The sequence below is a fragment of the Cydia splendana genome, chromosome 27, assembly GCF_910591565.1.
Source record: "Cydia splendana chromosome 27, ilCydSple1.2, whole genome shotgun sequence".
Lineage (NCBI taxonomy): Eukaryota > Metazoa > Arthropoda > Insecta > Lepidoptera > Tortricidae > Cydia > Cydia splendana.
This window is the reverse complement of record NC_085986.1, coordinates 6,914,262-6,935,161: the sequence shown is the minus strand read 5'-3', so window position 1 is coordinate 6,935,161 and position 20,900 is coordinate 6,914,262. Positions and strand designations below refer to the sequence as shown.

At 37.7% G+C, this 20,900-nt stretch overlaps 2 protein-coding genes across 3 annotated transcripts in view; one reads left to right on the top strand and one right to left on the bottom strand.

Annotated features, from left to right (window-relative positions):
- The window catches only part of LOC134803752 (acidic fibroblast growth factor intracellular-binding protein), a 104,367-nt gene extending 90,267 nt beyond the window's left edge, over positions 1-14,100 (bottom strand). The window contains exons 1-11 of one of the 2 annotated variants that reach the window (XM_063776588.1): positions 13,959-14,100; positions 13,295-13,391; positions 12,480-12,581; positions 11,267-11,348; positions 10,189-10,334; positions 8,701-8,800; positions 7,590-7,717; positions 6,805-6,873; positions 6,114-6,200; positions 4,985-5,083; positions 3,859-3,935 (exon numbers count right to left, since the gene is read on the bottom strand). In XM_063776588.1, the coding sequence (XP_063632658.1) occupies positions 3,859-3,935; positions 4,985-5,083; positions 6,114-6,200; positions 6,805-6,873; positions 7,590-7,717; positions 8,701-8,800; positions 10,189-10,334; positions 11,267-11,348; positions 12,480-12,581; positions 13,295-13,391; positions 13,959-14,043 (1,072 nt within the window). In that variant the 5' untranslated portion in view covers positions 14,044-14,100. Of the gene's footprint in view, positions 1-2,930; positions 3,936-4,984; positions 5,084-6,113; positions 6,201-6,804; positions 6,874-7,589; positions 7,718-8,700; positions 8,801-10,188; positions 10,335-11,266; positions 11,349-12,479; positions 12,582-13,294; positions 13,392-13,958 lie in introns of those variants that run through there. The other variant, XM_063776587.1, reaches the window with a different exon arrangement.
- A 558-nt stretch (positions 14,101-14,658) lies between these two features.
- On the top strand, positions 14,659-20,705 carry LOC134803624 (zinc finger protein 761-like). The gene is made up of 3 exons (XM_063776408.1): positions 14,659-14,796; positions 16,394-16,747; positions 17,160-20,705. The coding sequence occupies exons 2-3, from the start codon at positions 16,398-16,400 to the stop codon at positions 18,694-18,696; spliced, it is 1,887 nt and encodes a 628-aa protein (XP_063632478.1). The 5' UTR covers positions 14,659-14,796; positions 16,394-16,397; the 3' UTR covers positions 18,697-20,705.
- Positions 20,706-20,900: the final 195 nt, after the last annotated feature.

Here is a 20,900-nt window from a genome sequence, read left to right as displayed (position 1 = left end):
ATCTACTACTTGCTCTTCCTTATAGCTTCGGACGTACGTCGGACCACGTTGCACACGATCGAACAAGCCTCGAACCGGACCAAGGTCCGGTACGTCCGTCTGTAGCAGGTTTTAGCTGCGGCGTTTCAAGTCAAAAGTGCTGCTTGGAGTTTAATAAGTAGGAAATGCACTCTTCCAAAAATCGTGACATATAGAAATAAGCTCAATGTTATGTAGAAAAAGCTGTGTTATGTGAGAAGGAATCCAAGAGACCTTTTACAATTTCGATTCGTTTGGGTTTATAGTTCCGTTGATAGATAACAGCAGGATTCTGTATCACCAGGCTGCGTAGCCAACATGTCAAGCGTTTGCAGACAACGAAACGAAACGCTATTGTCTCTCTACCACTCTTTCCATATCAGTGCGATCGAGACAGCGTTTCGTTTCTCTTGAACGTTGTCATCTTGGCATAAAAAAAAAACTGTTATGTACTTCCGATGACCCGCAGTTATGGATTTTTTTTTGGCAATTAGAACTGGTTCTATCAATGGAATTGTGAATAGAGGGCGTCCATTGATTACGTGAGCCCTTGCATGAGGAGGGGTGTCAAGCCGATTCTCACAAACCCGTCACGTAACTCCCTCACCCTCATATCTATAAATTCATGAGGACTAAACCATTGACATTTTTAGATCTCTTGCGTTTCGTGTTGTTGCACTCGCTAGTTGTTATGTTATGTATAATATGTAAAGATTGATTCACGTGAGCTGGCATGAATGGATCGAATCAGGAAAAGAAAGTAGGATCAAGGCGGTAACAGTGGCTCAGTCGCCCAAATATCGTGTTGAAATTAGGTTGAGTGAGCCACTGTACCCGGTTTTTTTTTACCGAGCCACTGTTCCTTGACCAATTTGTGGAACTAAAAAAAAGCTAAAGCAGACAGCAACAGCAATGCACATTATTTCATACCTTATTGAGGTACAGAGCATTTCGGCCCAAAGAATAAGGAATTTCTTAGATTCAACGGGCATTAGTAATGAACTTTAAGGGGCCGCCATAATAAATCACTGCTTAATCGATGTGGCACTCAAAAAGTTCATGTGTGTCTATTGTTGCGCCTGTGAACGGGTTCCAGCAGGCGTTCTACATGACATTAAAGCTCTCCAAAGGGCCTCTACGTGTTGGATCTATATCCCCTTGCAAGCCTATCAAAAGACCGGGATTTATAGGCCCGTGAAATCCAAAATGGAGTTTCAAATAAATAAAACACTAAATTAAGATAGGTATACGAAAATTATGAAGAAATAATAAACTATAGTGGCTCTGTGAGCTGTACACTCCGCGATTTTTTAAATTTCAAAAAACTGAATCGACAAAAATTCTATTGAACTTGCTCACAAAATTTCACGAGAATCGGTTGAGTATTGCGACCTGCATGTAGCGAACATCCGGACATACGAAAGTAGTTTTGCCCTATAACGGAGACCTTCGCTAACGCTTCGGTCAGTAATAATAAGTGCCAGGTTTTGTGAAACCATCTGTACGTAAAGTGTGATTCTATGGAACTTGCTAACTATGTAAACAAACCGCCATATTACAATTGTCTCAAAATGATGAATTTACTAGTGACTTTTGTTTACATAGTTAGCAAGTTCCATAGAATGACACTTTAGATAATTATGTTATTGTTGCATATGTGTGTATGTGTGCGTGGGTGTATAACTGTATGTGTGACTCGCCTTATACAATAAATAGTGTGCTATGTATATGATTGTTTCAATTGTCCCTTCGGAAGCTTTCGGGAAAGGAGTCAGAAATTAGGTTTTCAAAAGTGCAATATACAGTGTGAAATTTTAACCACGGTTCATACTCGACGTAGTGACTTTATACGTCATACTCATCATCATAGGCCTTTTCGTCAATTGCAGACGATCTATGGTGTAACACCGGAGAAACACCGTTTTTGGTGGCTGAATAGACCGATGCGAGACCGACATGGTCTACCACAGATCTGACAAGAGGTTTGAAAAAAACCGGTACTGACACACCTTGTCGTCGTTTTTGCCTCTTGTCAGCGAATGCGGCGAACCAGGTCTCATCACAAAAGTTGCGACCCTCCACAACACGTTTGCGCCATTCCGTCCGCCGTTCTGCGAGCCTCTCCCAGTCTCGGTGGTCGATACGGAAGGCAATCATGTCAATTCATGTCCCTCTTCGTCATACTAAACAACTTTTATTATGGGACCAATGCCGAAATCAATCAATGTTTCATACATTCCGGCTGATGAGATGCCCCTGATTTCTATGGGACAGCCAATTTTTTTTTCGGGATCCGGCAGTGGTGCCATATTGTTCAGTATGACCTATAAAGTCACTACGCAGAGTATGAACGGTGGTTAAAATTTCACCCTGTATGAAGGATTAACCCTTTAACCAATATTTTTATAAGGCAAGAATTTAAAAGTTTGCAAGCACGTCCGATCTAGGTCACTGTCGCACTAATATGGTAGAGTGACAGAGACAGAAAGCGTTTCGCTGTCGTAGCGCAAACGAGTGTCATCTTGGCTGGACCACCTGATCGCCAAATTCAGAAAACTATTTTACACACTTCGCACCCGTATGGTTTTTCCCCTTTGTGTATCCGCTTATGCCTCTTCAAATAGCTTAAACCGGTAAATTGTTTAACATTTGTTTATACAAACGAGCCTGTGTCCCGCCTGATGGTAAGCGGTCACCGTAGCCTATGGACTGCAACTACACGGGTGTTACTTGCCGAGCCTTTAAAAACATGTAAACTCCATTTTTACCACATACCCTTTAAAATAACAACAAATCCAAGACGTCATTCGGTAAACGTTCGAAAACCCATAATGAATAAAGAAAACGCAAAAATATTTGAAAATGTTTAATATATTTCTATAAATACCAAAAACTTTACAATAAATTATTTTATTATACATTTAAACACATGAGACTTACACCTCAGTTCGTCTCTTTTTCACACATACTATGTCGTATTAGCTAATAATACCTAGTCTATAACCACAGAATAAATAATAGTACTAGGTACAGAAGACTCACTCTCTAACAAAACGCGTCTGTTACGATCAGCACAGATATGGCCGCTAGGTGGCGACAGCGCCACGCGCGGCTTATGGCAAACCCCAAAATTGGGGCCGAACGGATGTACTTTTAGCTACCTGTAGCAAAGCGACGAAATCGCGGAGTGAGCCACGCCTGCTATAACTAATATAGCCAATAGCCAAATAGTAGAAAACGCGAAATACAATAATTCTATGGAAAAACGGCCCTCCCGCTCACTATATTGTCGCCTTTTTCTATGGATATTTCCTGTCAATTTGGCAGACTATATCTACACAAAAAAGAATTGTACAGTTAACTCCATGAATAGTACCTATTACGGAACTAGATATCAGAAAATTGAAACGATCCTAATTTTACACAGGAAATTTAAAAGATGCTAGAGTCCACGAGATTGATTTGATTTCGTACATCGCCCCCCTGTTCTGAAAATATTTATATCACAACGGTTACACTCACTTGCATTTTTAGTGGCTATTGGCGACATATTTCGGACCTGTCGGGGATCCTTCCTCAGGCTCGAGTGCTCGCGGCGGCTGCACTACGTGCACTGCGCGCGCCGCCTGTTCTCTTCCCATCTCTATCGCACGCACATAATTATATTACTGTCCCGCCCATGATGCCGGCGGTTAATGACACTGTAAGAGCGGGACAGCGACATATTTATGCGCGTGCAATAGATAGGAACAGGCAGGTATTATGTACAAAATTCTTCGTGGTCTTTAGTAACAATTTAGTTGAAGTTAGTGTTTTGCTAACACTGAATTTTCTGGATTTAAGCGTGATACATTGTGAGCAAGCATTCGCTGACTACTTTCATGTATCTCTCCCAGACGCTCTTCAAATCAGCTTCTCTGAAAACAAAAAATAAATAACATAGATGTCATATAATATTATTAAAGAAAAAGTGAAAAAGCAAAGTAGGGAAGGCATGATTCGAACCGGGGTGTTCAAAAATAAAGCGTTGTTCTCCTAAAAGCGCACGAAATATATCATTTGATAGGGTCTCTATTGTTTCCCATAAAGTTGTTAGTCATAATGTATTGTTTGTCCGCATTTTCGTTAGTCATAATTTGGTTTTTCTCAGAAAAGCGAAACTTTTCAGGATTACCTTAAAACAAACCTAATCTAACCTATCTATAGGATAACCTTACGAAAATTCTGAAAAGTTAACGGTTTCAGAATTATGACTAATGATAATCTGACAATCATTACATTATGACTTTCAATAATTATGTCAAATAAAGGGAAAGGCATTTGATATTTACCAGTCGCTTTTCGGTGAAGAAAAACATCGAGAAAAAACCGGACTAATCCCAATAAGCTTCGTTTCCACTCCGGGTTGCAAAGTCAGATTGCAGTCGCTTTTGTAAAAAAACTATAGGTATTATTTTTCAAACTCAATGGGTAAGGTGACAGGTGTCAACTCCAAATAATTTATAAGTAACCTAAAAACGAATCTCGCAGAGTTGTCACAGAATAATCAATAGTACTACCGTACAGAAAGGACACTTCCTACAAACCCGAAATTCGACAGCGATTCAGGGTCGAATTATGCTATCCCTTTCTAATCTATGGCACTATCCTTTTCGGCTATTTAGGGTTGTCAAAATTCAAGTGATTATCTTATCTGTGTCGTGCACGCAAAAGGACGTCAAGTGGTGCCAACCCTAATAATTGCTCGGAGCAATGCTGAGCCGAACGGAGCCGAGTTTGCCCGAAGTCAGGAGTGTCTCCCCACTGGAATTGTATTGAGATGACATCTGTCAGCGTACCCATCGAGTATGAAAAATACTATAGTGCCTATGCCAATTCTTAGGCTCGCATATGCCGTGGTAAAAATCCGGGACAGCGCTAAGGAGATAAAGACACACACACACACACACACACACAGGGTAATTACCTTAGCACGTCCATCTGTAGCGCACAATGCTCGTACGCGCTCAAAAACTGAGCCAAGTCGGTGCGCGGCCAGCCGCCTGCTCGTAATGGCTCCACACATCTGTCAAACAATTACTTAAATTAAAAAAATAACACAGGGTCGATGTGGCGAAGACCGTCCATAAGGGAAGACCGTCTACCTATACAAGATCTTTCGTAGTTTTTAACTTTTGCGTTGGTACAGTATATACTTCACAGAGCAAAGCTTCAAGTTCTTTCTGACTGTGTCTGAGCGACGTTACGTGCGTATACAAATACGGGAGTTCTTGCCCTACGACGGTCTTCCCAACCAAAAATTGTATATGCCGATCTTCCCCACATTCGAAGGTCTAATTATAACGTAACGCTTCATAATTTCGTTATAGCGAACCAAAACTTGTCTGGTAAGTTTTGATATCGTAAAAGAAAATTATACTCCGTGCATTTTAAAATGCGTTATTTGACACATGTCACTCACAACAGAATAGAAATAAATAAATGTATTTCTATTCTATTCTATTCTAACAGCAATACAACGTAAAATGTCTTGCACATCGAAATCACAAAGGAAGACAATGGCACTGCGAACGTTTACGTTCTACCTCTTTTTTTTTATTTTAGGGTTGGCCGGACACCACCTTTATGAATCGGTAGTCGTCTAAGTAAATCGATATGAATTTTTAATTTCTTTTAATAAAAATAAGGAAAAGGTGGATAATTAACTGTAAATATGGATATATTTATCGTCACATAACAGACAACAAATTTGACACAGAAATAACATAAATAAACTTTAAAATAGATCCCCAATTAGTTTCGATTTTGACGATGGGTGCGACCTACTCGGTCGGTGTATTAAATGCATTTACCTTGCGGGAAAACCATATAATTCTAGCTTTATTTAAATGTCAAATAAAAATTCATTAAACGTCACAATTCAATACCTCAGCCTAGGTGCCATCCAATCGTAATCGCTTGCTGTGACAATCGATTTGGGTTAGTTACATCTCTATAAACGTCAGTCATAATGTGTCAAATAACGTATTTCAAAATGCACGGAGTATAGGTATCCGTTGTATTACCATCGGACAAATTAAATCAATTTAATGTACCTTTCCAATAGGTCAATAAAGAGCGACCTCAGCTCTCTCCCTCGATGCAGGTTGCACGCCAGGCCCACCAGAGCTCTCGTATATAACCTGCAAATACATCATGACTTTGAGTGGGCCATTTTTGGAAAAATATCCATTCTTATTTTGTTATTATAAATGGAATCATGAGCTCTTTTGATTCTGATATAGGATCAGAGCACTCTAAATCTTCCGTTTCCATTTTTCTATAAATTTTGTATGACGATAACAAAATGGAGGGTACGTAATTGGATGGTGTTAAGCAAAAATGAGTCATCCCACATCCATTTTGCAATAAAATGTCAACTTTAAACGTAAATTTTTTGAGTTGACATCATATTGCAAAATTAATGCGGGTTGACACATTATTGCTTAACAGCATCCAATTATGTATGGAAATTTTGGGATATTTTTTTCTACTATGATACTGAGTATAAATAACATATTTACCATCACGCTTGCCAAAGAATCAGATATAAAGTGATGGCATACCATGACTTATATCATAGTATACAATACATGACGAAAAACATAACCCTTCTTTATTTAAGCAGTCGGGTACAAACAAACATTCCTATGATTTTCTTTTGGCGCCTAAAATTATGAAACGTGCTTCAAAACAGACTTTTATTTATTTGCCGGAATTGAATGTTTATTTCATTGTGCGGCTTACCTGAAGTTCAGTTCTAACTCTTGGTACGACTTCTCCAATAGCTTCGGTTTCAGACGCATACATATCAAGCTGAAACAAAAGATGTGTATTGAAAAAGAAACTTTAAGAAAACCTCGATATGACTACAGCAAATAGATCTCAACTCATTTATTTTATTGTCCCTATCTATACTCTGTATCTTTAGGTATTTAAATAAAAGTAAACAAAATCAACCGTCAAATGGCTCCTTAAGCTATTTGAAGGTAGATGAAAACATTACATTACATTAAAGTCAGGTAGTTCAGTGACAGATCCAGGTGGTTTTATACTTGGTTGGTTAACCAATAAATGTTATACCTACCCGAAAATGTACAAATTATTTGTTTACTTTTATTTAAATACCTAATAATACAGACTATAATTCTATCCCCAAATCCCTCCCAAACCATAATCCTGGATCCACTACTGATGGTAAAAGAGACATAAAGTCTAACGAAAAATCAAGCCTTATGAGTTTAACCTTAACCATAAGCTCTAAGCTTCACCCTAGCGGCCCAAGAAAAATCGAGTTCTGGAGCCCTATCAGCGTTTTGTTTCGTTTTAAACGCAAGATTCGCTACATCTGCTAACCCTTTAGTGCGTAAGTTTTGTAATAAAATATGTGTCTATGCTTACATGAAATAAAGACATAAATGATTAATTCTAGCAGGAACTCGCGGTCCATCTCCGTGTCGTAGTACTCAGGGCCGGTGTCGTAATACGTCAGGTCATTACTGACGAAACATCAACTTATACAATATGCTTACTGTTTGTGTTCCTTCTCTTTATCCAAGAGGATGCGTAGCTCCCTCAGCTCTAGCAGGAACTCGCGGTCCATCTCCGTGTCGTAGTACTCAGGGCCGGTGCACGAATACGTCCAGGAGGTCATTATTGACTGCCGACAAAATAATATCAATAGTTGTAAAGATCCAATGTGCATCCAATCCATCCAATCAAATCCAGTCCAATGTGCAATGTGCATACGAATAGGTATGTATGCAGGGGTGATAAGCGAATACAAATCTTGTCAGTAGAAAAAGGCGCGAAATTCAAATTTTCTATGAGACGATATCCCTTCGCGCCTACATTTTTCAAATTTGCCGCCTTTTTCTGCTGATAAGATCTGCTTGGCCAACCGTAGTTTTGCTGAGTGTAATATACTCGGTTTCTATGTAATTTAAACCTTCATAAAGTAGCATTTAGCAAATCAATGAATGATTTAAACAAACGAAATGTAACCCAATTTATTATACAATAAGGTCCAAATCAAGGGGGAGGCCTATGTTCAGCAGTGGACGTCTTATGGCTGAGATGATGATGATGAAGGTCCAAATCAAAAATAGCTAAATTTTGTATCATGTGCCTTACAAAAAAAAATTAAAAAAAAATACGCCATAAAGTTCTCTCTGTCTTCCTAGCATTTACTTAGGGCATAAAATTTTGGCGTTTCCCTAAACACATTGATGACAATAAAACGAGTTTCGTAATATGGCGCCGTCCTGTGGCTAAGCTTAGAAGACAAATTATACAATTAATTCTCTATGGAAATGGAATTGAGGTTCAGAGCCTTTAATAAAACTTCCACACGGACGAAGTCCCATTAACAATAAAAATAGCATTGTATAGTTTTTTTTTATCTACATCTTTAAAAGGAGCCTTTACCAATGAGACATGTCGGCTCCGTTGGGCCTCTACATTACATGAGTTTCAATAAGTATTACTAGATATCAAAAAAACTGTACACGAATTTCGCAGTTTCACAACACAAAAAACAAACAATAAATAAATTAGTGGAGTAGCAAACATTTATAATGCTCAATTCAATGGCAGCGCTGTATAATACTCATTGCCAATAACGACAGTGTGTCGTGAACGCACCTGAGCGCAGTGATAGAAGTCGTTGAAGCACAGATACTGTAGCTTGCGTTTCGTGGTCTCGAATCGCATGCACGCTATGAACACCACCGCGCCATATTTCCTATAACAAAGAAAAGCACACACTTTAAAATACAGAGATACACAGGGTCGGGCAAAATACTGGCTTCCACGTATTTCAAATACAAATTACAAAATACATTTTTAAAAGTATTTGAAATACCAAATACAAACTACTTTGGTGACTGGTATTTGAAATACAAAATACAAATTAGTGTTTAAGATAATGTATTTCAAATACAAAATACTTTTCATTTTTTTTTGTATAATCATTTAGTTTTTTTAACGAATATCCTTTCCTAAAAACTTATAGGGTCATTGCGCTTGTTTTCGTCCAGCTCTAGTTTTCGTCCACTTGACGAAATTTGAATATAAACCTACATTGCTGCACAAATTCGGACTGATTTCAATCCTTAGCTAAACAATATATCTGTCTACATATAAAATTTTTATTTCGCAAATAGTAAATTATAAATGAAATATATTATTTGCTAATCTGTCAAGTGGTCTAAAACTAGAGCATGGACGGACACTACCGCAATGACCTGCTACTGCACTACTGAAATACTGCAATGGCGATTGACGAAAAGTTCCGCGCAGAATAGCTCGCGCATTGTACCAATTTGCCCTCGTACAAGTCGTACATTATATTTAAAAAAACGTACCATTTTAGGATCATAGAATTTAATAAAATGTATTTTGAAGCTTGAAGTATTTGAAATACAAAATACATGTGAGTGCAGTATTTGAAATACCAAATACAAAATACTTTCCAGGTAGTATTTGAAATACAAATACAAAATACTAAACTGTATTTCAAATACATGTAATTGAAATACTGCCCAACCCTGGATACACTTCACAAAAATCATTCTTCCATTTTGTAACCATTTTTTATTCAGAATCATTTTTAACAAAAGCCTGTAAACGCTGCGGTATTTTATTGCGTTATGATTGAATCTGAAATCCCTCAACTTAGTAGACGTAGCCGGGTCTCAATTTCTTCACGACAACGTGTCGTCATAGTAAACTCACTTGGCTTCGATAGTCGATCTAATATTGGTGACGACGTTGCCAGGCATCTCCTCGACGCACTCTGTACACGTTGTCGAACTGCCACGTGACGACAACGTGTCGTCACTGTATACTTATCGGCCAGTGGCTCCGATAGTAAGAACGTGGACCTAATATTGGCGACGACGTTGCCAGGCATCTCCGCGACGCCCCGGAACACGCGGCGCACGTTGTCGAACTGCCACATGACGACAACGTGTCGTCACAGTATACTTACTTGGCCAGTGGCTCCGAGAGTAAGAACGTGGACCTAATATTGGCGATGACGTTGCCAGGCATCTCCTCGACGCCGCGGAACACGCGACGCACGTTGTCGAACTGCCACGTGACGACAACATGTCGTCATGGTATACTTACTTGGCCAGCGGCTCTGACAGTAAGAACGTCGACCTAATATTGGCGACGACGTTGCCAGGCATCTCCTCGACGCCCCGGAACACGCGGCGCACGTTGTCGAACTGTCGCCGGCAGCAACGCAGCGGCGCGCCCGAGCGCTCCGCCACCTGACGACAACGTGTCGTCATTAGTTTTTTACGCTTATTTTGATTTGGAAGTAATAAATATTATGTTGCATTAAACAAGAGGTAGCCAGTCAATTAAATATCGATACGGACAAAGTGCCAAAAATATAAATACACGACTCCATACATTAAAGTCAATGCTAGTACAAAAAATCTTGTATCTTACGACTAACAGTAAATTTCATAAAATAATGTTTTCGTTAATAAATTAATGACTTGTTATCAAAGTATTTCGTGAAAGTAACATGATCTTATTTGATCACTCACATTAATTTGTCGTTTTCATGCAAAAGGTAACCACATTGTCACTTTCCAAAAGGACGCTCTGACAGGTTATTCGTATAAAGATACTAGCAAATTTCGTCCTTATGGTAAGCGATAATGCGGTACCTTTTGCTTGAAAACGTCACATTTACGGGATGTTTCTTGTTCTTTCTAGAAACTTGATCATTATAAAATACGAGTTTTTTTTTTAAGTAGTGACAGTGAGGAGACACTCCTTACTTCGGGCAAATTCGGCTCCGTTCGGCTCAGCATTGCTCCGAGCAATTATTAGGGTTGGCACCACTTGACGTCCTTTTGCGTGCACGACCACAGATAAGATAATCACTTGAATTTTGACAACCCTAAATAGCCGAAAGGGATAGTGCGATACATTGGAAAGGGACAGCATGATTCGTCCCTGAATCGCTGTCAAACTTCGGTTTTGTAGGAAGTGTCTTTTCTGTACGGTAGTACTATTATATCCGTACACGGCGGGAAGAAGTTGATATCTGGCGGGAAAAAATTGAAGAAATTTGAACCTTATACAATGTAATTTTAAGTTCAAATTCCTTCAGTAGAATATCTCGAATTATCAACTTCTTCCCGCCGTGTACGGATTTATTCTATGGTAGTGACGACACACCCCTTACCTCATCCAAATCTTTTCTATGCCGTGACGAAAGTTTTCGACCGAGTAGCTCCCTTATTACTGCATCGTCCAACTCATAATACCTGAACAGAAAATATCATTTTCACATCACCTATTCGGAAAAGGGCTTTTTCTTCCCTGCTAGGAGGGATCAAAGTGGCACTTTTCTTCCCTTCTAGGAGGGATCAAAGTAACACTTTTCTGTTCTAGCACATTATTTTTAGATCTTTTTGCACATTATTTTTTTAGCTTAAATAATCTGTTTAAGCATCATAATTCCCTCATAGATGTGAAAAGCACGGTATCAAAATTATTTCGTCTTGGGCGTTAACACTTGAATCCCTCATTACGCTCAGGATTCTAGTTTAGAATCCATTGCTTCATTCAGAATTCAATGTACGCCCTTGACGGAAATATATCATTTTGATCCCTTGTAACACACACTACTATTAATATTTACTACATTTAATGTAAACTTAGAATAAATTTAAGTGGAAAAATTACTGTATTGGGTGAGATTTGAACTCACTCAAAAAGAATCTTGGTGGAAAGTCTACTATTACTTATTCTGTGCTTGTACCCACACTTAACTGTCCATTGGTGGACCTTATTACTAGAGATGCCCCAAATAGTGAATTTGGCCGAATACCGAATATTCGGCCCCTCTCTCGGCCGAATACCGAATATGCGGCGACCGAATATTCGGCATGACATGTGAACATTTTGAGTCACAATCATTATGAAAACTGTTCGCCATCAAAGCACAACGTTTGCTAAGATATATTTTTATGTTGAACAGAATTAATGAATGTAACTAAAGAGTCAATCAAATCAGACCCATGAAAAATAAAATATTTTGTAATCAACAAATGCCCAAAAACGTGCCTTCGTATTTAACTTCTTTACAAGAATACATTTTAAATATTAAATATACCTAGTTTTTGGTTATTTTTTAGGTAATTTTTCTTTTTAGGTATGTGCAACAGATAATCGGTATTCGCCGAATAGTAGGCAACATTCGGCCGAATACCGAATGTTCGGCCAAGTGGCCGAATACCGAATGTTCGGCCAAGTGGCTGAATACCGAATGTTCGGCCAAGTGGCCGAATAGGCCAAAAACCGAATAGTTGCCGAATATTCGTGGCATCTCTACTTATTAGTAAAGGCATAAGGTCCACCGATGGATAGTTAAGAATGTTACTGTTTGTACTCACTTCTCAATGAGCATCTGCTTGGTAGCCTCATCTATCTGGAACACCATCTGCTCCGACAGCTTGGTGGGCACTGTGAGGAGTCTCTCCAGGAGCGCAAATGTCCTGGAAACGTGTGTTATTGTTATTATAGTGCAGTGACTTCATTCTAAAAAAATGCTGTTCGGAAATTGCTGCTGACTAATCGAGAATACCGGTAAGAGCATGAGCCATTCAATCCGGAATTTGTGGGTTCAAACCCCGGCTCGTACCAATGAGTTTTTTCGGAACATGTACGAAATATCATTTGATATTTACCAGTCTCTTTTCGGTGAAGGAAAACATCACGAGGAAACCGGACTAATCCCAATAAGGTCTAGTTTCCCCTCTGGGTTGGAAGGTCAGATGGCAATTGCTTTCGTGAAAACTAGTAACTACGCCAATTCTTAGGATTGTCAAGAGGACCCCAAGGCTCTCATGAGCCATGGCAAAATGCCCGGACAACGCCAGGAAGATGATGAGGAAGGAAATTTAGACACCAGCACTGCAGAATTTATCCTGCAGTTTTACCCGTATTGAAATGAAATGAACATTTTTATTTCAGGCAACTAGTGCCTGCTAGTATTAACGAGATGCCTGTTCCATGTGATATGTCCTGTAATTAATGCTACTATTTTTCATAGTTGGTGTCTAGTTGTCTACAGGAGAACTTTGGTGAGCTTGTAAATAAGTCCGGATAGAATTTCCTTGGTCTGCCTCCATGTGTACAGTTTTTTAATGTAGTTGTTAGTGATGTTGGTCTAGCTTAGTCATGTGCAAACTGTGTCAAAGTCTGATACCTGTAGTGATCCAGAACATCACTGGCGATGAGCTCAACGGAGGCCCCCATCTGCTTGGCAACGCCGCGCTGGTGCAGTGTGGACACTGCTTCGCTTGCTACCAACAAGACAGGTTTGCTGAACTCATATTCTTTTACTAATACTTGGAATATGTTGACAAGTAGTAAGAAAACTTAATTAATCAGATTCTACTGCATATATGATGTGTAATAAGTAGGGCACTCAATATCGGACGATTCTTAATCGATCATTGAAATCCGATATTGGTCCTCGATGCCGGAATACAGGAATTACTATCGGTCATTTAAAAATCTTTTTTAAGGTAAAATCTGTCAAATTGACAATAAAAACGGTACGTATTTAATATTTTGTTACACAAATATGGAATTTCCAAGATTTCACATGGTACAAAAGTAAAAATACATATTTAATATGCATTCAATTGATAATATTCATGAAAATTGTGTATGTCCTTGTCCTTAGCGAATTTAAACATTTATGACAGCATATCGACTTGGTTGTACTTAAATAAGACTCATTTATGACTCTCTTGTATTTTAAAAATTTATTTTATAAATAATCTACGATGCCCCTGATTGCTTAGTATTTATTAATAGATAAGACTGATGGAACTCACTGATTAGAAAACTTGCTTGATACTTACATGAGCAACCTTCTATCCATAACTGATATATTTCAGGGTCTATTAGAGTGTAATTACTAACGAATACATCCACCTCTGTGTACATTTTGTGATTATTTTAATGTTTTTATACAATAAGAAAACACGGCGACTTTGAAAGATCTGTCAAAAATATGTTTGACGGATCTTCTACGTTCCGATCACTCACAAATGCACAGACCGAAATATATTTTTAAATCATAACAAACTTAATACATAAATTGGTAAACGTTGCATTTGTTCTATTTTCATAATTATTAAGTATACTTGGTCAAGCAGATCTTGTCAGTAGAAAAAGGCGGCAAATTTGAAAAATGTAGGCGCGAAGGGATATCGTCTCATAGAAAATTTGAATTTCGCGCCTTTTGTTACTGACAAGATTTGCTTGACCATCTATAATAAAACTATTATTTACACAAGTATTGGTGATTTTTCCTCTTTCTGTAAAAAGTCTTTATGTAAAAAGAACAAACTTTTCTCCGTGTACTATCTAAACGCAGAGCTCGTGACGGTGTGTTCTAAAACCAGTTTATTTATTTATAATCATTATTGTTTTAATTTTTATAATTAATGAAATATTTTATGTTAGTCCTCATCACGAATCAATACATTTAACAATATATTTCCACAGTAATAAATTATTAGATAATGGGAAATATAAAATTAATGAGGAATAAAAAAAGTAAACAGATAACTGCGTTAAAAAAGAATGCAATGTGCGGCGATATAGTTTTTTCGAACGTATTCACAAAGCAATTGATTTTTTTTCGTGAACAAGAAAAATTGTGATTTTTAATCGGTTTATTTTGTAAATAGAAACGTAAGTACTTTATTTTCGCACTTTTTGAGCTATCTTACCGATACATAATGACTAGTTACAATTAGGACAATTATGTTTATTGACAATAATATGTCTTTAAAACCCGATGTTTTTGTGGCCAAAAATAGATGATCATTAACTACAACATATATAATACAGTGTTTAAAGGCCTCGGATCTCTATAGAAACTTGATTTCGCCTACTAATCATCTTTCAAAACAATATATTTGTCTTTGAAACATCTCAAAACTTCGCAGGCTCAGATTTTTTCACCGGGTTTTTTGGTCATATCGATCTTTTTTTATAATCTTGCATGAAATAGACGCGTCCTTTGTATTAAGCGCATAACATAGAATATGTTAAGTTGTATATTGGTATGTTATCAATTCTAAATCAAGATTGTAAATAAAACGACTGAGATTTGCACGTCTACCTTATCCTACCACAAATTTTAGTGTTCATACCATTTTAATTAAAACCTATGATTCCTATGATACATGTATATTTTTCAATTCATCAATACAAGTTTTTTTTTTAATTTATTTACTCAATAAAAAATACACAGCAATCCATTACACATGTTTTTTCACCAAACTGCATGACAGTTTGTTGGTTCCAGTTGCCACTTACGTTACGGTTCCACATTTACGCTCGAGAATGCAGCTCTTGCGATTCCACTCTGGACAGCCGGCAATGGCAAGCCAAAGGATCCTGTAACACCCTCCCACCTTTTGGGTGACAGAGCTCCACCAGGGGCACTTGGGTATGTTGGGTCGCTAGTCGCTACGCCCCAACAGTTTGCCATATTCTTTACTAGCTTTTGCCCGCGAGTTCGTCTGCATGGAATTAGTAAAGATAAAGATAGCCTTTATTGCTAGATATTATGTGTAGTTACATGTTTTATTTTATTTCCTCTATTTTTTTAATTATTTCTAGCTTGTCCACTGACATAGGCCTCCTCTAAAACCTTCCAGTGCTCTCTCTCCCGCGCTTCCCTACTCCAAACTGGTCCAGCAACCTTCTTTATATCATCTTCCCACCTTAGTATCTGTCTGCCTCTCTCTCTTTCTTGGAATTAGTACCAGCAGTTAGATACATACAGCAGCTTTCTTTTTTTTTTGTCCATTTTATCTGCAATCGGCTGTTTTAGCCATAATCAGATGTTCTGTCTTTTTTAGGGTTTTGAGAGGTATTCCATTAAATACTCTCTCTTGACTTTGATGAGTTTATCTTCTAGTGCCTTTGGTCCAGCCGCAGTATTTGCCACTTTTTCAGCCTACATGGATTGTCGTTGGTGTTTACCAAGTCCCTTGCAAGTTCGTTTGTATGTTTTTAAGTCGTTCTTTGTATTTAACACAATATCTATTAACCTCCTCTTTGATTGTTGGAATCTTACAGCACCTGGAAAAACTTATGGCAATAATTTCGAGCATAACAGCTTAATTGCTTACACCAATTAACAGGCAATGCATTAATTTTCTCATTTCCACCCCCATTTTCACCCTCTTTAGGGAAGACAGACAGACACACTTTCGCATTTATAATATTAATAGTATGGAAGTATGGATTAATGTTGCACTTCCTTTTTTTATTTTAGTATAATGTCAGAGTCACCCAGCCCAGAGACAGAGACAGAAGACATTATAGAGCAGGAAGAAACATCAGAAAAGGAAGAGACACTAACAGATAATGAACAAATTTCAGAAGAAGATTTAACTGATAATGAAGAAATGACTTCAGAAAAGGGAGATGAGTCAGAAAATGAAGAGGAAGAAGATGCAACAGAGAATAATATGAAGTCAGAGAAGACCATGTCAGAGAATATGTTAGAGAGGGATGAAATTACGATAGAGAAGGAAGACATGATGAGTATGTTCGCCAGTGTGTGGGTCAAGGTGGAAGTGGAGGAGGCAAGAGAGGAAGAGTTGCAGATAGATGAAGGTCCAGAGAGGTGAGTTTTCCGAAATTACAGAAAATACAGAATAGTTACCCTATATTTCTATCCTGCAGCTGAGATGGATCTAATTAAATACAGCATACATTGTAAACCATAGACTACATACACCCGAAAAACATAACCCTCCTTTGGATTTCCGGTAAAAAGTCATAGAAAGAAAAAGAAGAAAGAAATTTATTGTAAAAACCTTCTACATACAGTTTGTTACTTCTACCACTTTAGTTACAAAAAAAACTTACTAAACACTTAAATACAGGGTATACACAGAGGTACAGGGCATTGAGCATTGAGTGAGTCCTCTGTTCTCAATGACCACCACGGCAGTTGTTAAGCATCCCTTTCTGAAATAAAGCGCGTTTAGTCCTGCTAATGCATAGGTATTAATTTTTGTTTACATTGATTTCAGACCGAAACGTAAGCACCGTTCAAAGAAGCACCTAAAAAACCTCGTCTGCGACCAATGCGACTACCGGACAGCCTACAAAAATTGCCTGGAACTACATATACTCAGCCATAAGCAGGGCAAAGGCTTCGCCTGCCACGTCTGCGATTACAAGTCTAAATACCCAACCGCACTACAGCGGCATATCGCCATCCGACACTATGAGATGAATGGAGACACCCCCATGGACAATGGTAAGCCTCTACCTCTACACCAGTGCCCGGACTGCGACTACAAAACCTTCTACAAGTGGAATCTGAACAGCCACAAGCGAAAACATAAGCTCATCAAACAGTTTAAATGCCCGTCCCCCGACTGCAACTTTGAAACCGCTTACCGACATAACTATATCAAGCATAGCAAGGTCCATAAGGAATCTGTCGCTTTTAAATGTGATAAATGCCCTTTTACAACCCGATTTGAAGGGCATATCACTAGACATTTAGCGAAAATTCATAACGAAGTCACGGAAAAGGCCAATAAGTGCGATCTGTGCGATTTCTCTACTAAAACTAGATGGAGACTGAAAATACATGTGAATAGAATGAAAAAGGAGCAAGCGTTGAAATGTAGCTTCTGCGAATTTGAAACTTTTTTTACATGCGCGTATAAAAAGCATAAAGTAGACCATTATAATGAAATTTATATTAATCCTAAACGCACCAAAAACACTTTAAGTGCAGAACAACAACATATTAAAGATATACAAGATAAAATGCAGGAGACACCAGAAATTGACTTAACGTTCCATAATTATACTGAAAAAAATATGCAATACATACCGAGTGAACCGGAGAATCATAATAAGTATAACTTAGATCCGAATTGCGTGGACTGGAACAACATTCAAGTATTAGAAACCGATGATAAAGAAAGGCCGTTTCAGTGTCATATGTGTGCATACACTTCGAAATTTAAAGCCTCAGTGCAGAGACATTTCCAAAGACATCACACTGGAAGTCACAACAGACCGTACAAATGTGTGAACTGCGATTTTTCAACTAAAACTAAGGACCAAATCGCTTTACACAATAAAAGAAGCCTATCCGACATTAGACTTTTCTGTAACATTTGTAAATTTCAAACTTCATACAAATGTCAGTTCGTTATGCACCAAAAGTGTCATTACGCATACAAATGTACCGCTTGCAATTACTCTTGCAAACACAAGTACGAGTTGCAAAGGCATTATGGTATAATGCATCTCGGGAATGGTATCAAATGTAGATTTTGCGAATACAAAGCGTCTAGAAAGGATAGCGTACTTTGTCATGAAACTATTCACACCGGGATGAAGCCGTTTAAATGTGAGTATTGTGACTATACGTCCATAAGGAAATCTCTGTTAGACAACCATGTGAAGCGCTACCATAGTGATATAAAGAAGGATATAACTATAGTAAGCGAAAGTAAGATAGAGAGTTTGAAGATACCGCTGGTCCTACGGGAGCCCATAGATTTCTGTAAGGAAAATCAGGACCATAATGAACCAAAAGAATAAAGGTAATTTTTTTAATCTAACTGTCTGACCACGCTAACTCTGCACGGATTTCGTTAAGACGATGTGTGGAGTGTCATAAACCTCGAATTCATAAACCATACAACTGTTATAGTTTCTCATGGCAAAAACGGTGCAGAATTAGCTTAGACGGACTTTACACTTGGATGAACAGTTATATTTAACCTTTTGACCGCCACGAAAATTTCTATAATATAAAATTATATAATGGTAAACGGCTATGGCCGACTTGGCGGTCAATTTAAAGGGAGGCTATTCTCAAAAAAATATGTTTTGATTACTTCTAATTGCCACGACTCTTTACATACACTCTACATGGAGTCATGACAATTATATCACCGACATATTTTGTGAGAAGAGCCGTCAATTACCGCCATTTGATGTTAATAATGCGCCATACTTTATTTATAATATTTTTTATAATTAATAAATTACAAATGTATAAATTAATGCAGATTGTGCTGGCACAATAAAAAAAATCCATAATTGACTTTTGAGATTCAAAGCGCCATACTAGTACCTACGCTCTGTATCATACATTTTAAATATTTGAGGAATTTCATTTTAAATCGTCTAAAAATTCTAAGTCTAATTAGGTTTTAAATAAATCGCAAAAACTTACCCATCCTAGGCGGAAAATCTAGGTTATGGTGTTTACTATCATGGCAATATTGATGACATTTTTTTTAGTCCAGAGATGCATGGATTTTGTTAAGTTGTTAAATGGTGGTTAAGTAATTTTTTTTATTATCCTTATTGTTGTAGGATGTTATAATATAAACAGCAAATCTCAGAAAATAGGTCTCCACTCCTAATTACCGCCACCTCTTCATACAATTTTTGTATGTAGCCGTGGCGATTAGGCCGCAGACATTTTTAAAGAACCGTATGTGAGATACAAATGTATTAAACGTAGTATGTACCTAAATAGTAATTATTGATCGTGAAATAGATATATTTTTACATTTAGGTAGTTTAGTTGTTACGCATAGATTGCATAATTTACAATAGATCAGGTATGTTTTGGAAGCTGAGTTGATGTATTTTTATTTTATTGTTGAATAAGATTTTTACCTCAGTGTAGATTTTAAGCAGGCTTCTTACAACCAAATATGCAGGCCATATTAAACATATGGTTAAACCCTTTTACCCTTTTTTTTATTATTATGCAATAAATTATGGATTACCGCCAATGACGTCTATTGACGTCGATACAAATTTAATAGTACTTTCCTGTTGCACACATATTTATTCTTGCTCGGTTCCGTATCTACTTCCAGCTTCGATTTTAGCAATATGAGACGTGATAGGACCATGGCTCGGAAACCGTTTTATTTTTCAAACCGGTTTCGTTCACTCACCCGGGAACGAAAAGGATTTCGTTTCTGTTTGCGGTTACCGGTTAAAGAATTGTTCTATGAAGATACTGATTTATGCCTAATTCGTTCGCCTTTTTTTGTTTTTGTGGAACGAAATTAATCGGTTAAATTGAAAATATCGAAGCAAGATAGAACGAGTAAGTGTTGCTATCTCTTTCACGTATGGCAACGAGTTTAACCGAGAGTCTCCGAAAGCCAAGAGTAACCGGTATTATATCGTTCCCTGCGACCCATAAAGTTCCGTTCCCTCTTCTTACCGGTAAGGAAGACGAAGAAGAACGTAATTTTTTAGTTCGAGTTCCACCAATTAACCGGTTTTTTAATGAACGAAATAATATAACGGTTTTGGAACGATATTAACAGGTATTTCAATACCGGTTCCGAGCCTTGGATAGGACGTCTTTGGCGACAAAAGGGCGTAACCATCTAATTTAAGCTAAATATTTTTGTATTTTCTGTTTATAAAAGGATGGCTCTTATGTGTTAGATACAGTATAGTAAAATACCGAAATTATGTGATAATCCAACAAGGTTCCATTTTGCTCCAAGATCTGGTATCTTGGGAAATGGGTGGTCTGGTACGGAACCCATATATCGTCGCTATACTTACTCAACCTCATATCTGCAACAATCATTTGATGGAAATGTCGCTTTTCTTTTATTCATCAAATGAGTGTTGCAGATACGAGGTTGAGTAAGTATAGCGGCGATATGTCTTCTTACGAGTTGGTAGCGTTTAAGTGATGGGCCTGCTATAAAATTAAATTATGTTTCCAATAGTCTAAATATCATATTATATTTATGATG